General features: G+C 49.9%; 4 protein-coding genes across 4 annotated transcripts; 2 read left to right on the top strand and 2 right to left on the bottom strand.

Annotated features, from left to right (window-relative positions):
* Positions 1–173: 173 nt before the first annotated feature.
* On the bottom strand, positions 174–1,600 carry GUITHDRAFT_153799 (hypothetical protein; the record flags this gene model as incomplete). The annotated part of the gene is made up of 7 exons (XM_005828619.1): positions 174–408; positions 455–715; positions 800–868; positions 920–1,124; positions 1,176–1,252; positions 1,307–1,365; positions 1,425–1,600. Coding segments are annotated over 6 exons (717 nt in total), but the record flags the coding sequence as incomplete, so codon positions are not given.
* A 128-nt stretch (positions 1,601–1,728) lies between these two features.
* Positions 1,729–2,600, bottom strand: GUITHDRAFT_153797 (hypothetical protein). The gene is made up of 3 exons (XM_005828618.1): positions 2,329–2,600; positions 2,064–2,254; positions 1,729–2,013 (listed from the first exon to the last, which is right to left on the bottom strand). The coding sequence occupies exons 1-2, from the start codon at positions 2,564–2,566 to the stop codon at positions 2,250–2,252; spliced, it is 243 nt and encodes an 80-aa protein (XP_005828675.1). The 5' UTR covers positions 2,567–2,600; the 3' UTR covers positions 1,729–2,013; positions 2,064–2,249.
* A 6,546-nt stretch (positions 2,601–9,146) lies between these two features.
* GUITHDRAFT_141928 (hypothetical protein) lies at positions 9,147–9,527 on the top strand (the record flags this gene model as incomplete). The annotated part of the gene is made up of 1 exon (XM_005828617.1): positions 9,147–9,527. One exon carries the CDS (start codon positions 9,147–9,149, stop codon positions 9,525–9,527), a length of 381 nt encoding a protein of 126 aa, XP_005828674.1.
* Positions 9,528–11,423: 1,896 nt separating this feature from the next.
* GUITHDRAFT_112400 (hypothetical protein) lies at positions 11,424–12,318 on the top strand (the record flags this gene model as incomplete). Its single annotated transcript, XM_005828616.1, has 7 exons — positions 11,424–11,558; positions 11,831–11,905; positions 11,954–12,015; positions 12,063–12,090; positions 12,136–12,189; positions 12,237–12,272; positions 12,316–12,318. 7 exons carry the CDS (start codon positions 11,424–11,426, stop codon positions 12,316–12,318), a joined length of 393 nt encoding a protein of 130 aa, XP_005828673.1.
* Positions 12,319–12,939: the final 621 nt, after the last annotated feature.

The raw sequence follows: 12,939 nt of genomic DNA, 5'->3' as shown, positions 1-12,939 counted from the left end.
TCTCTTCTGCTGCTTCCCGATGCTTTTTGGATGTTTCCTCCCGGTCCTCCTCTGATTGCGGGTGTGACTTTCGTTTTCGGGTTGTAGCACTATCCTGTGTGACAACCTCTCGTCTTTTCCTCTTTGTTCCTGATGCTCTGTTGACGCTGCTTACCCAGATGACATTTTCTTGTAGCAATTGCATTACGATCCCCTCTGCCTCCTCGCGTTGCCTTGGGAAAGGCCAGAGCTTCCTTGGCAAATGCAGTTCTTCGTCCGCGATAGGTCGTACATTGCGTAGCAAGGAGAATTGGAGTTTCGGGAGTTGCCTCCATAAGGCTTGGAAGTTCGTCCAGCCCTGTGGTCTGTTACAGTCGTTCAAGTTTGCCACCATATCCTCCATCCTATGAAGGAGGGAGATGCTTCCAGGTAGGTGACCTGCTTCTATGTGGGCCCAGCTGATCCTCGTGTTTAGTTTTTCCGCCAGCCAGACTGCTAAAGCTTCGGGTCCCCGCACCACATCACGCTCCATAGTTCGAAAATTCATTTCTCTTTGGAGCTCGAGGATTGTTTGGCATCCCCATTCCGCAAACCAGTTTCTGAGTTTAGATATCAGTCTATCTTGGATGTCTCCACCATGCTTACTATTCACTTCTCGTTCGATGTATCGTAACGCTGCTCTCCCTAGGATTGGGGCAGGATGAGGGACCTGCAGCCCTCCATTCTCTGTTGGCAGGTAGAATATACCATTCCCTGTACTTTTGCTTAGGCCTAACGCTTTTTTAAAAGCTCGTATCCACAGTTGATCTAATTCTTGTAGGTCTCGCCAAGTCCATCCAGTCATGACTGCGGAGTAGCGAAAGACGTTGAGAATTCCAACTTTCACCAGGTAAAATTTTTGCGCAGGAGTATAACTCGACGAGCTGATATTGTTGATCAGTTCTTTGGTTTTTTCAAAGACGTATGCTCGTTCTCCCCAAGTGAAAGGGCAGCCCTTTATTCTTCGTCTTTCTTCCTTCCACAGAGAGATGCGATAGCCGAGATATTTGAACGGTTTAGTAGCCGGTAGGGCTTCGACAGGTTCCCCCATGACCGTTATTTTGTTCGCACCAGGAACCTCTCCCTTGCGAGCATAGTCGAAGCTGGTTATCTCTGATTTCTTATTGTTGATTTGCAGTCCTGACCATTTGCAGAAGGAATCCACCACTGCTACCAACTCTCGCATTTCTTTCATCGTGTGTGCGATGAGTACCATGTCATCGGCGAAGGACAGGTTGTTTGTTGTTCCTGTGCTGCACTTGTCCAATTGCCTAGAGAGGATGCATAGCACCAAGTTGGCCAGTTGTGGGCTACTTGCTCCACCTTGTGGCAGCCCGATTATTAGAGGTATTTTCCCTGTGTTGAACTCGTTTGTTTGTATTTGCAGTTCGACTCCACTGTTGCAGGCTATCACAGTTCTAATGTCTTCAGGATGGAAGCCTAGGCTGTTCATTGCCTGCTCGACCACCTCGATCGCCACATTGTTAAAGAAGTTCGCAAAGTCCAGGTACAAGAGAATGAGGGACGTTTTGGCCTCTTCTGCTTCTTCTACGATCGAGATCAGTCGATGAGCCTGCCGACTTGTGCTTCTGCCTGGACGGAACCCCTCCTGGAAGTTTGTGAGGACGTTATTTGCTTCTACTGTCTTACTCAGACGATGCGCCAGGATTGCCTGAACTAGTCGAGTAAGCGTTGACATGACGCATATTGGCCGCATGTTTTCGAGAATGTGACAGAATTGATTTTTTGGCAGGAGGCGTACTCTCGCTGTCTTGTTGAGAACCTCAGCTTTGCCTTCTAGGGCTGCATTGACTAACTTGCCAACTTCCTCTCGGCATGCTGGTGGCAGCGCCCGCAGCACTTCGTTCGAAATGAGGTCAAGTCCTGCAGCCTTTCGTCTCGGCGCCGAGGCGAGCCAGACATCAATCTCTCCCGGTGCCAGGGGTCTGGTGATTTCCTGTTGTTGTCTCCTTGAAAGCTGCACCCCCTCAGGCGGTGTGATCCGTCTTGGGGCCACGGTTGTGAACGACTTACATTTTGTGCAGTACGGGGTAATCCCTCCCCCTCCGATGGTCTCGTCGCTTGAGTCAGCCAAGGGGAGCATACATCCGATGTTTGAGCATTTTGAGCAGGTCCCTTGTTTCGTGCATGCGTTGACGCTGAAGAAGAATCGTGTATGGTCCGCGTCCTCTAGCTCTCTAACCTTCTGCATTGGGAGATGATCCGTGAGATCACGGTATCCTGCTATCTCCCATGTTGTTTTATCCGATTCTTCTAGTGCTACAATTGCTTTCGTGATTGTGTTTGCAGGTAGCAGTGATAGAAAGATCCAGTCATCTGTCCCCTCTCGCTCGATCCCAATCATCAGTTGCTGGTTTGCACTCCAAAATGCTCTAACGCCCCTCGTGTCTTCGCTAGATAGGGTTGCTTCGATTTGGTTGATGAGCTCGTCGGCATTGTCGACTATCTTGCCGAGCAGTCGAAGAGCCAAGCCTTTGTGGCAACGAAGGGAGTTGGGGTGTTTTTTCTTGATGTCTTGACTTATCATCGGTTCTTTGGGAATGAAATCATTCTTGCGTCCCATTGCATTCTGGGATTCACGGCTGCCTACCGTGCCTAGCCGTGTTTGCTGCTGTTGGCAGATCTCTTGGAAAACTTCGTTGTTTTGTTCTTCACATATCGTTCTGAACCTCTCGATCTTAGTTCGCAATTCTCTTTGTAATGTAGCTTCCGTAGGTACACCAGTCGCTGGGCTTTGCTGTGATGCTTCCCTAAGTTTAGTCCGCAAGTTGCGGATCGATCTCTTCAAATCCATTTGTTCTTTGTTCGCGTGTCGCCTCCCTCCCTTTCTGATTTTTACCTCCTTTAGTGGTAGAGAGTTGGCGAGCATCTCACAAATGTTACATTCTTGCGCCTTAGCTCGCATGTCTCGTATGTTTGCATCTAGTTGTTGCGCCCATTCGATCTTCTTCTCCTCCCACGACTCGCGATCCAGCACCCATCTGCTTTTAGGGGTTTCCCCCTTCTTCTGTCGTGAATTCATCTGATGCACTTCTACTCGTGGGATTAGCTGCGTCTCCTCGGACGTGAACTTGGTGTGTACTTGCACCACCAGGGCTCTGTGATCAACTGCTCCCCCTATCACACAGCCGTCGACCGTCCACGATTGAAGGGAGATGTTTGGAAAGTTGTCCTCGTCACTTGGGGGGTGAATAGCGAGAACTGCGTCGAGTTTGGCTTCTATCAGTTCTTGTTTGTACCATGTTGAGAAGGTAAATGTTGTCCCAGTCTCGCTGATCTGTTCATATGAGAGTGTACGGTGTGCGGAAAGGTCTGCCAGGAATTTCTCGAATCTCTCATCTGCTTTTGCGGTGATAGATGAGGGGGAATATCCTCTCCGCATTGGTGTTGTTGTGTTGGTTCTTGCTGCATTAAAGTCTCCGGCTATGATGTGTGTCTCTCTCGTTCCCAGAGCGAGGTGTAGCAGCTCTGCCCACAGTTCCCCTTGCTCTCGAATCGCATTTTCCGCAGGTACCTGATGGAGGTTTGTGACTAAGAAAGAATTTTTCCCTGTTCCGACTTTGATCGAAAACACTCGGTTTCGATATTTCTTTTCTTTGTTGCACGCCTGGTGAGCGGCAGGGGAGGGTGACGGCGACAGGGCCGCATGTACCAGCGTTACCAACCTCAGGTCTCCTTTCCCCTTCTTCGCATTGATCTTTGCAGGCCCCAGGAAGATTCTGTAGCAGGCCCAGTTCTCCTTGATCATCTTCCTTAATTTGTTCTCGTCGCGGGCCGAGACCCTTACCTCTTGTAGTAGCACAACCCCAGGTTGGAAGGACTGGATTAAGTATGCGAGGATGTGCTTGAGAACAAAGTGATTGCAACCATTCACATTTTGTGAGATGAGGAAACCTGGGTCTGAACTTTTTCGATGCATCTGCGCCCAATCATTGCCCCTTTGCTCCTCCTGCCTTTCCCCCCTCCGCTCCTTCCCTCTCTGGGAGGTTTTCTCTCCTGATTGTGCATTCTCCTCCATTTCCTCACCCAGATGTCTTGGTTGGGGCTTCGTGGAGGTCGCCTGCCGCTGGATTGCGAGGTTTTCTCTCCTGATTGTGCATTCTCCTCCATTTCCTCACCCAGATGTCTTGGTTGGGGCTTCGTGGAGGTCGCCTGCCGCTGGATTGCGATCGGCTGTACCTCCTCCTCAAGCTTTGTCGTCGAGGTCATCAGCCGCTGGATTGCGTTCGGCTGTACCTCCTCCTCCGGCTTTGTCGTCGATGTCGAGTTCTCTTGCACCCTCGCCTCCTTCGGCAGAGATCGCAGAATTACCTGGGCCGTTTCCTCCATCTTCTCCAGATGGGTGAGAGCTTCGATCAGTTGTGTTCTGGTTTGCATCAGCCATTCTTGCGGAGGTCTTAGTCTTGTCCTCGTTTCCATCGTTGCTAGCCAGTCTTGATTTGTCTCGCAGAGCAGTAGGGTGTGAAGGATAGCGAACACTCCGCAGTTGAAGTTATCTTCCTGTTGGAAGGCTGAGCACCACTTTACCTGCCATGGGGCGTTGGTCTGATCGTCAAAGATGTGTTCGATCACTCCGATTGTCAGCTCAGCCATTTCTCTTGCTCCGTGCTCCCCCGTTGTTGCAAGATTCCTCGCTCCCTCGATCCCTCGTGGGTCCCTCGTTGTGCTCGTTCTGTCCTCGCAGAGAGGGTCCAATATGTACGCGCATCGCCGATCATATCTTAATGCAATTAGAATCCAGTGGTTGCTGTGGATGATAGTTGGAAACAGGAAGGTGTGTTGCTCATCTCTCAAGCTGCTGAGGTGAAATCTGTTCCCGACTCTCAAGCGGGACGCCTCGTCTCGCAGACTGGATATTACCCTTGGCAAGAAGATGATGTTCCGCGTTTGCTGGTCCTCGTGGGCTCTCCCTTTGCGTACCATGTGTATTGCTCGTCCTCCTTGAAGAGCCTTGCTCATCTCATTGAGAGTAACTTCGATCATGTTCTCGCATAAAAATCCGCTTACTCCTCGATTGTTCAGGGCAGTGATGCCAAATTCCTTGTCGCCTCGTTTGTCTGACCATGGGATCTCCTCGATCCAATCAAAAAAATACAGTGTTCTATCGACATGTTGCGTTTCCTTTGAAACCGTTTCCATCTCCCCCCCTTGCCTACTCCCGGCACTCCCCCCTTCCTCCTCCCTTCCTCCTCCTGTCATGATTCGGTTTTAGAGTTGAGAGGCAACCTCTCCCTCTTGGTTGCCACTCTCCTCTTCCATCTCCAGTCCCATCTCCTCCTCTGCCTTGCTCAAGAGAAACTCAATTTCGTCTCCCGAGCCAACGCTGCCTTGGTAGGTTAGCGTAGCTGTGAGAACTAATTTATTCAGGGCAAGAAACAACAGGTCAGTTCGAAATTCTTTTTGTTGTTTCTCCCCTCCTCTCCCTGTTGCTTTTGCAAAGGCTCCCTGGCGTCTTCTTGATGCTACCGTCTCCCACGCATGCTGCTCGCTTACTCTTGCAATCTTACTCTTCAAAACTTGCATGTCGTCGTCCTGGGTTGCCGAGGATGATTCCGCCCATTCCTTCAGCGTCGGAAAACATGCATTTCCAGGAGATGACAAGCTGTCGTACAGGCCGACGATGGCTCCATCGAGCCTGAGTTTGCAAGCTTGGTTTTCTGCACTCTGTCCCTGGTTGACAGTGTCCTCTAGAACTTTGTAGATGTCTTCGAGGACCACGTTTGCCTCTGGTTCTGGGATGTTGATCTCATTCTCGATCCGTTCGAGATCTACCTGAGCCCAAAGAGGCTCTGTAGGGGGTTCTGTAGCGATCGCTTCCCAGATGTTGGCACTGCCTGGCTCTAGGAGAAGAAGTTTCCCTGCCCTGTCCCATGGCGCAAAGGACCTGAGGATGTCAATCGCCGTTTCTTTTTCTGAGAAGCTGAGCACTAGATGTTCACCGTTCCAGCTGTTGGTCTCGACATCTTCTTTCGAGGAGATCTTGACGATGTGCTCAGCCGCTGACTCCTTCCAGCTCGCCACGATCCGTCTCAGTCCTCGAATTGTCATGCCCATAGAGAGATCCTCCCCGTCGCAGATCTGTTCAGCTTCCTCTCTGGTGAACCTTCCCTTCTGTGCTTTACTCTTGACCAGTACCTCATAGGTCACTCTTCGTGGTACTGCTCCTAGCGCGTCGGGCAAGAAGTCCAACCTAATTGGATGCTGTCTCGTTACCCTGGTGATTGCACTAACCTGAGTAGTGAACCATTTGAGGATTTTTTCATCTTCCGACCTCAGTCCGAGGTGTATGCTTCCTCCATTCCTGTCGTCGCCCTCAAACATCCGTAGCGTGGTGCTCAGGACGTCCGTCGAAGAGCATCTCGCAATCCAATCGATCTCTCTTCCTTGTCGTATCTCGTCCACTCCGGCTGCTGCGAAAGTGCGTTTGTTGGGCTGACCTTGAGGTCTCCTCTTCGTCTTGACCTCTAGCTGCATGCCCGCTTCCGGCTGCACCTCCAACACAGCTATTCCTTGTTGCAGCAGGTGTTGACGATAGATCTCCGTAATCCCAGCTGAGTTCATGCCATTCATCTTGAGGAGGTGAGAGAACTCAGCTAGGGCCCCCGCCTTGCCAGAGTGCTTATCCTTCTGTGGCCTTATCTTGAAGGAACAAGGATGCTTCGAATGCGCGTTCACCGCGCGGATCATCTTTCCGTCGATCCTGAAGTTCGTCTGTCCTTTCCACAGCAGTTCTGCTGCGTCGTTCAATTGGAGTGTTGCCACGACTGGGATTTCATCCACTGTCGGAATCAAATCTTTCTTGATCGGGGCTCTCCACGAGATGCATTTCTTGCCCTGCTCCTCGTGCACCAAGAGTCCTTGATCCTTCAACTTCTCACACAGTACCTCAACTTGTTTTATGTACTGGGTAGGAACTCCGAGGATAGCCATGGTAATCAGTTTACCACTCTCGGGGGACGCTCCTGAAGCATCGATGCAGGCACTCTTGTCTAGTACCTCCTGTTTGTCTGCGTTCCATGCAGAGACATACCACGACTGTCCTTCTTCCCCCCATTCTTTGATGGCATCCTCCTGGCTCCTGACTTCAGCATGTTTGCAGGTCTGTCGAATGGCTTCGGCTAAGGCGTTCATCGAGACTTCCTTGGACTGCAAGGCTCTGCCTGTCCTGCTCTGAGGGTACTGCCTGACGAAGTGTTCCAATCTTCGGATCAGCTCTCCTAGCGAAGGTGCTGAAGGTGTCGTGTCCTTGTTTAGGAACTGGGAAACTCGGACACGAGCAATCTGTTTCCTTTCCTCTTTGGATAGATACCACATGATCAAACAACCGTTTCTGCACAGAAAAATATCCTGTTCAGCACCCTAGCTCGCAGGGATCCCCTCAAACTGCAGGGGAGGAGAGCATGTCTGTTACTCCAGCCCCTCCTCTGTTACTCCAGCGGCCTGTCTGTTACTCCAGCGGCCTGTCTGTTACTCCAGCGGCCTGTCTGTTACTCCAGCGGCCTGTCTGTTACTCCAGCGGCCTGTCTGTTACTCCAGCGGCCTGTCCCTAAACCCTAAACCCTAAACCCTAAACCCTAAACCCTTGATCAGATGGAAGGGTTATGATAATCCTACGTCTGATTCTTGGTTGTCGTTTCGTGAATTGACGACGCCGTTTCTTCGTCAATTGATTCGTGAGTTTAATTTGACTAATACTAATTCCTGACGCAGCGAAGTTCATCGAGATGTTTCTCAGATGATAATGCGCTTGGGAGCGTAATGATAGGAGTTACCTAAGCGGTTACGTATACTTCAGTTAACTAGCTTACTTTATCCTATCGGTTGGACAATAAAAGCTATCCTAACTTTCCACACGTTCAGAGAGCGCGGTTGTGTTGAGGTTCTTGTTTGCTTTGTTAAACCAGTTAACAAGGTGGTTCGAGTTCACAGAGTCAAAGAGCATCATCAGGATTGTCAATCCCTAACACGAACGCTCTCATCATACTGTAGTACCATGCTTAGAAAGCTGTTTGAACTATACGAACCTCTTGCTCGCAGCTTCCACCGGTCCCCTTGCACTCTCCCTACGCGCCGTAGGGCAGCATGCTCTTACTAAGGGCCGGCTGCTCTTACTAAGGGCCGGCTGCTCTTACTAAGGGCCGGCTGCTCTTGCTAAGGGCCGGCTGCTCTTGCTAAGGGCCGGCTGCTCTTGCTAAGGGCCGGCTCTGCTCTTGCTAAGGGCCGGCTGCGGCTCTTACTAAGGGCCGGCTGCTCTTACTAAGGGCCGGCTGCTCTTACTAAGGGCCGGCTCTGCTCTTGCTAAGGGCCGGCTGCTCTTACTAAGGGCCGGCTGCTCTTACTAAGGGCCGGCTGCTCTTACTAAGGGCCGGCTGCTCTTACTAAGGGCCGGCTGCTCTTACTAAGGGCCGGCTGCTCTTACTAAGGGCCGGCTGCTCTACACTGTACTAAGGGCCGGCTCCTAAACCCTAAACCCTAATTCGTGTATGTACACATCTGCCCAGATGTGAACGGTACATCCACGAATTCCGAAGTTCTGTCTTGAGCAGCCTTACACCATTTTTTCGGTCAAGTTATATACAACCAAATTATAAACAAGTATCGCCAGTACCCGGGTGTGACCGATTTGTACCAGGTCATTGTGATTACTCATCATGATTTGGACTGGTTCCTGGTACACTTGGAGGTGTAAGATGTCCTCTGACCTTTCCCTAAAGCCTGGCTCGTCGATGACCTGATGACACATTACCCTGAACTTCTCACAGTTTCCAAGAACTTATCCGGATCCCAGGTAGGTCCGATCCCGGTGACTCGGAGCGGGGGAACTTGAATCCGAGGCTGTTACGCCTCAACTTGGCAAGGTTTTATTCCCCGACTGAGATATTGTAGGGGTCATTTACATTGCAAACAGAGTGGAGGCTCAGGGGGTCGGGTCCCTGTAACTTTCGGGCTCCACAAAAAAAAAGAAGAATAACGGTTCTATGCTCATTGGAAGTAACGGGTACCCACCCCCTGGAGCCCCTGACTATTCTGATAGTTCGGGGGTGGGGTGGGGGCAACACAGGGAATATAACATCGGAACCTACGCAGCCTTGCAGAATCGCAGCAGCATGCTCTCCTACGGATACCCGACCCTCTCCTCCTACGGATACCCGACCCTCTCTTCCTACGGGTATCCTCTCCTCTCCTCCTACGGATACCCAACCCTCTCTTCCTATGGCTACCCCTATGGATTGCCAACCCAGACCGTTCTTCCTGGCTCCGTCACGGTCGGTCAACCGATCCAGAGCGCCATCATCCCTGAGACCACCGTCCCACTTCAGACTGTTGCGCAGCCCTACCTGAATAAGACCATTTCGGTGCCGATTCTGAACAACTCGTACTACCTCCCTGGAAACATCTACCAGACTGGCGTTATCCCCACTACCATTGCTCCCCAGTATGGATACGCCTCGTACCCCTATGCTACCACTGTCACTGCCAAAGCCTGAAGGGGTCGTCTGGTACTTGAAGTGCATACTGTAGCGGACAGGTATTAGAATAATAAAACACACTCTATAAACAACTCAGTCGGTCTGATACTTGTGAATGGCTGCATGCTGTGTGAACAAGATTGAAATGAAGCAGGAGCTACAAAGAAGCTGCTATGGATGCCACCTACAAAGACATACCACAGAGAGACATGACGAGTATCAACTGCTGTCTCAAAGAGACAAGACATTGTAAACCAGTCTTGAGATTTATGCTTCCCCCACGGTGAAAACTTATTACTGCGGAAATCTAGACGAGCAAGGTGCGAAATGAAATTCATCCTTGACTGCTGGTTCTGCATCTCATCCTCCACGGCTAGTCTCTCTGAGCTCGGAAAGTACTCAACGTGCCGCTCTTGCAGTCGATCAGTTCAAGCAGGGTGATATCCATGCGGTGTTGTGCAACCCTGGTCTCCTCCGCTGATGCTATGACGCAAGCAGGATCCTAAAGCAAATTCTTCAGTATGACCTCAACTGCGCGGAATCTAGTTTGCAAGAAAAAATCCGCTGCACAGTAGGGAATATGATCTACAAGGTGGAAAGAAATATTGCAGCTTTCGAGAAGTTCTAAAAACAGGAGAGAAAGTCATTGGACCCCCCAATGGAATGGTTGTAAGCATCCCTGGACTTAGCCGCTTTCATATCTACGGCAAACGAGGACGAAGGTCATGAAAGAAGAGAGATCAAAATCAACAAATACACCTTTACGAAGTCGAGTAAAATGCAGCGGCACATGGTTGCAACATTTCTAGCAAGCGATGATGGAATTCAAGCAAGGAGAGTCAGGGCAGCCGTTAGCATATGAGTTTTTACAACATCTCGCGAAGATTACAGGACGTGAATTAGGTAAATTGAGAAACTGGCCTACCCTGTACACTCATCCCCTGGCTAGAAATTCGAAAATCCACGAGCACATCCTTGATGCAGAACAAGTCATTCTCATAGGCTGGAGAAACAACATAGATACAATACTGGTGTTGGATGGTTCTGCACACAAAGCATGTGCTTCCATTTTGAGATGCGCGCAGTTGAGGACATTCCATACGCTTTTGTTACTGTGAACTTCATTGACGGCACATCATATTGCTGGTTGTCGTCATCCTGAGAACAAGATTGATGCTTCGAATGAACAGCAAATTTCACATCAAGTATCACATCCAACCTTGATTCTAAGTTCAAGTCAGTCTGGATGCAATACAAGGTATTCTCGCATGCCAGCTTACAAGCTTGAGACTCCACCCTCAAGTGATCTAAGGCTTAATCAGACGACAACGGTTTCGCCATCCAGGAAGCAAAGCAAAGTTGATGTATTTCAGCAAATATGCAAACATGCAAATAACCTGAGTGACAGGAGGAGAGTTTGGCAAGATACTACAGCAACAGCCTCTTGAGAGTAAACGGCTGGTGCTGGACTTCACGATGACTCATCCCTACAATAGCAGTGCAACTTCCGTTGGCGCTCTCCGTACCCGCCCAACAGGAGATCTCGGATCATCGCGCGAGCCATGCCACCTATCACCCGCCGAAGGCCATTCTTCCCTTCACTGCAGACACGGATTGTCTACTTCATGCTCACGCATTGCTGTTTCTCTGGTACCTTGCGGATCACCGTGGAGCCACGCTGACAGCGGAGTGGGATGGATGCGCTCAGGAGGCGGTAAGAGGTGGCATGGCTCTTGCCATCCTCCTCGCAGGAGCCTCGCGCTACTGCTCTTGGTCCTGATCCTTGTTCCCATGGTTGTGCATTACCGGCGCTGGTGTCTCTGCCTGAGGCGGACCAACCATTCATAGCCTCCCGCTAGTTTGCTCCTGTTTGTCTCTGCCACTTAAGTAATAATAAACAAAGAGCGCTTCGACATGTCGTTCGGAAAGCTCAACATCCTTCAGCACAAGAAGTGGAATGTGTGGAACAGAGACAACATCGAGAAGGTGCTTCGAGACGAGAACAAACACAGAGAAGACGAAGAGAAGAAGCGAAAGAAGCGAGACGAGGTTGTTCTTTCTGTCGAAGGCCTGCAAAGTCTGGTTTCTGATATGAGGATATATATCCCAGATAGAGAGTGAATCCAGGACTGCTCTTCTAAGGAAACGGAAGCAAGACGATTCGGAGGAGCCTCAAAACACTTCAATAGAAGATCATGGTTTGTGCATGACATTTCATTTTTTCCATGACATATGATTCTTGTAGCTTGTGCAGGAACAAATCTTGTCGTCAAGGCACCAAGTCTCATATTTGATGAATTGTGATGATAACCGTTTTTCAGAATAAGAAAGGATTCAATTTGTTTGAAGGATTGGAACATATGATTGAGGGCACAGTGTTCAATGATACTGCAACTGTGATTGCTTTCCTTCAAGACAGTCATGGCATTCTCATTTCATTGCAGGCCTCAGGAAAGAACAAGGAGACTGTTCAAGAAAAGAAGCAAGAGAAGGAGAAAGAAGAGCGGTGAATTTTCCAAGCAATATTTCTACCGATGACAAGAGTGCTGACAGCAAGTGGGGGTTGATGGGTCTTGGCAAGGTTACAAACCGTCGTGCTGAATTTCAGAGATTCACGAATTTGTAGGATAATGTGACAGGAGAGAATCAAAACATGAAGCCTTGGTATGCTCTTAGACAGGTAACATATTTTTCGTATGCAAAATGTCTATTTTGAGGTTGATATAGTCGGAAGAAGCTGCTTCATACGAGGGATATGGACAGGTATAATGAAATGTGTTCGACGAACCTGACCCTTGCCAGGCAGTAAATGCTTTTGGTTCACTTCCCTTCACCTCAAAAGGATCAAAAGACAAATGTCTGTCGTTAATACAGATAGAAACCTGCAGTGACTTGCATTTCACAGCCGGCAAAGATGAAAAGAAAAAGTTATCAGAAGATCCTATGAAAGAAATCAGGTCCTAAATGCCGGAGGAAATTATTATGTCCCTGATTTATGCTTTCAGCCATTTTGTCAGTGAAACTCGAAAACATAAGCACATGGTCTACCATTAGCGTCTTATGGATAACCTGACCCCAAAGAACAGAAACACAAGAAGAAGGAACGTGGACATTCTTCATCATCCAAAGATGACTCTGTCTCTACTCCATTCTCTCCTCCAAACATGATACGGTCATAGGCTGCAAAGATAGAGGCACTGCGAGCAGAACGGGTTGCTCGGCAGGTGTCATAATGCCTTAAGAGGCAGAAGGGGGAGGAGGGGGGGATGAGAGAGAGAGAGGGAGAGGGAGAGGGAGGAGGGAGGAGGGAGGAGGGAGGAGGGAGGAGGGAGGAGGGAGGAGGGAGGAGGGAGGGAGGGAGGGAGAGCGAGAGGGAGGGAAGGAGGGGAGGGGGAGGGGGGAGGGGAGGAGGGAGGAGGGGTAAGGGGGG

This window comes from Guillardia theta (genome assembly GCF_000315625.1).
Source record: "Guillardia theta CCMP2712 unplaced genomic scaffold GUITHscaffold_58, whole genome shotgun sequence".
NCBI lineage: Eukaryota > Cryptophyceae > Pyrenomonadales > Geminigeraceae > Guillardia > Guillardia theta.
This window is presented reverse-complemented; position numbering and strand designations above follow the sequence as displayed.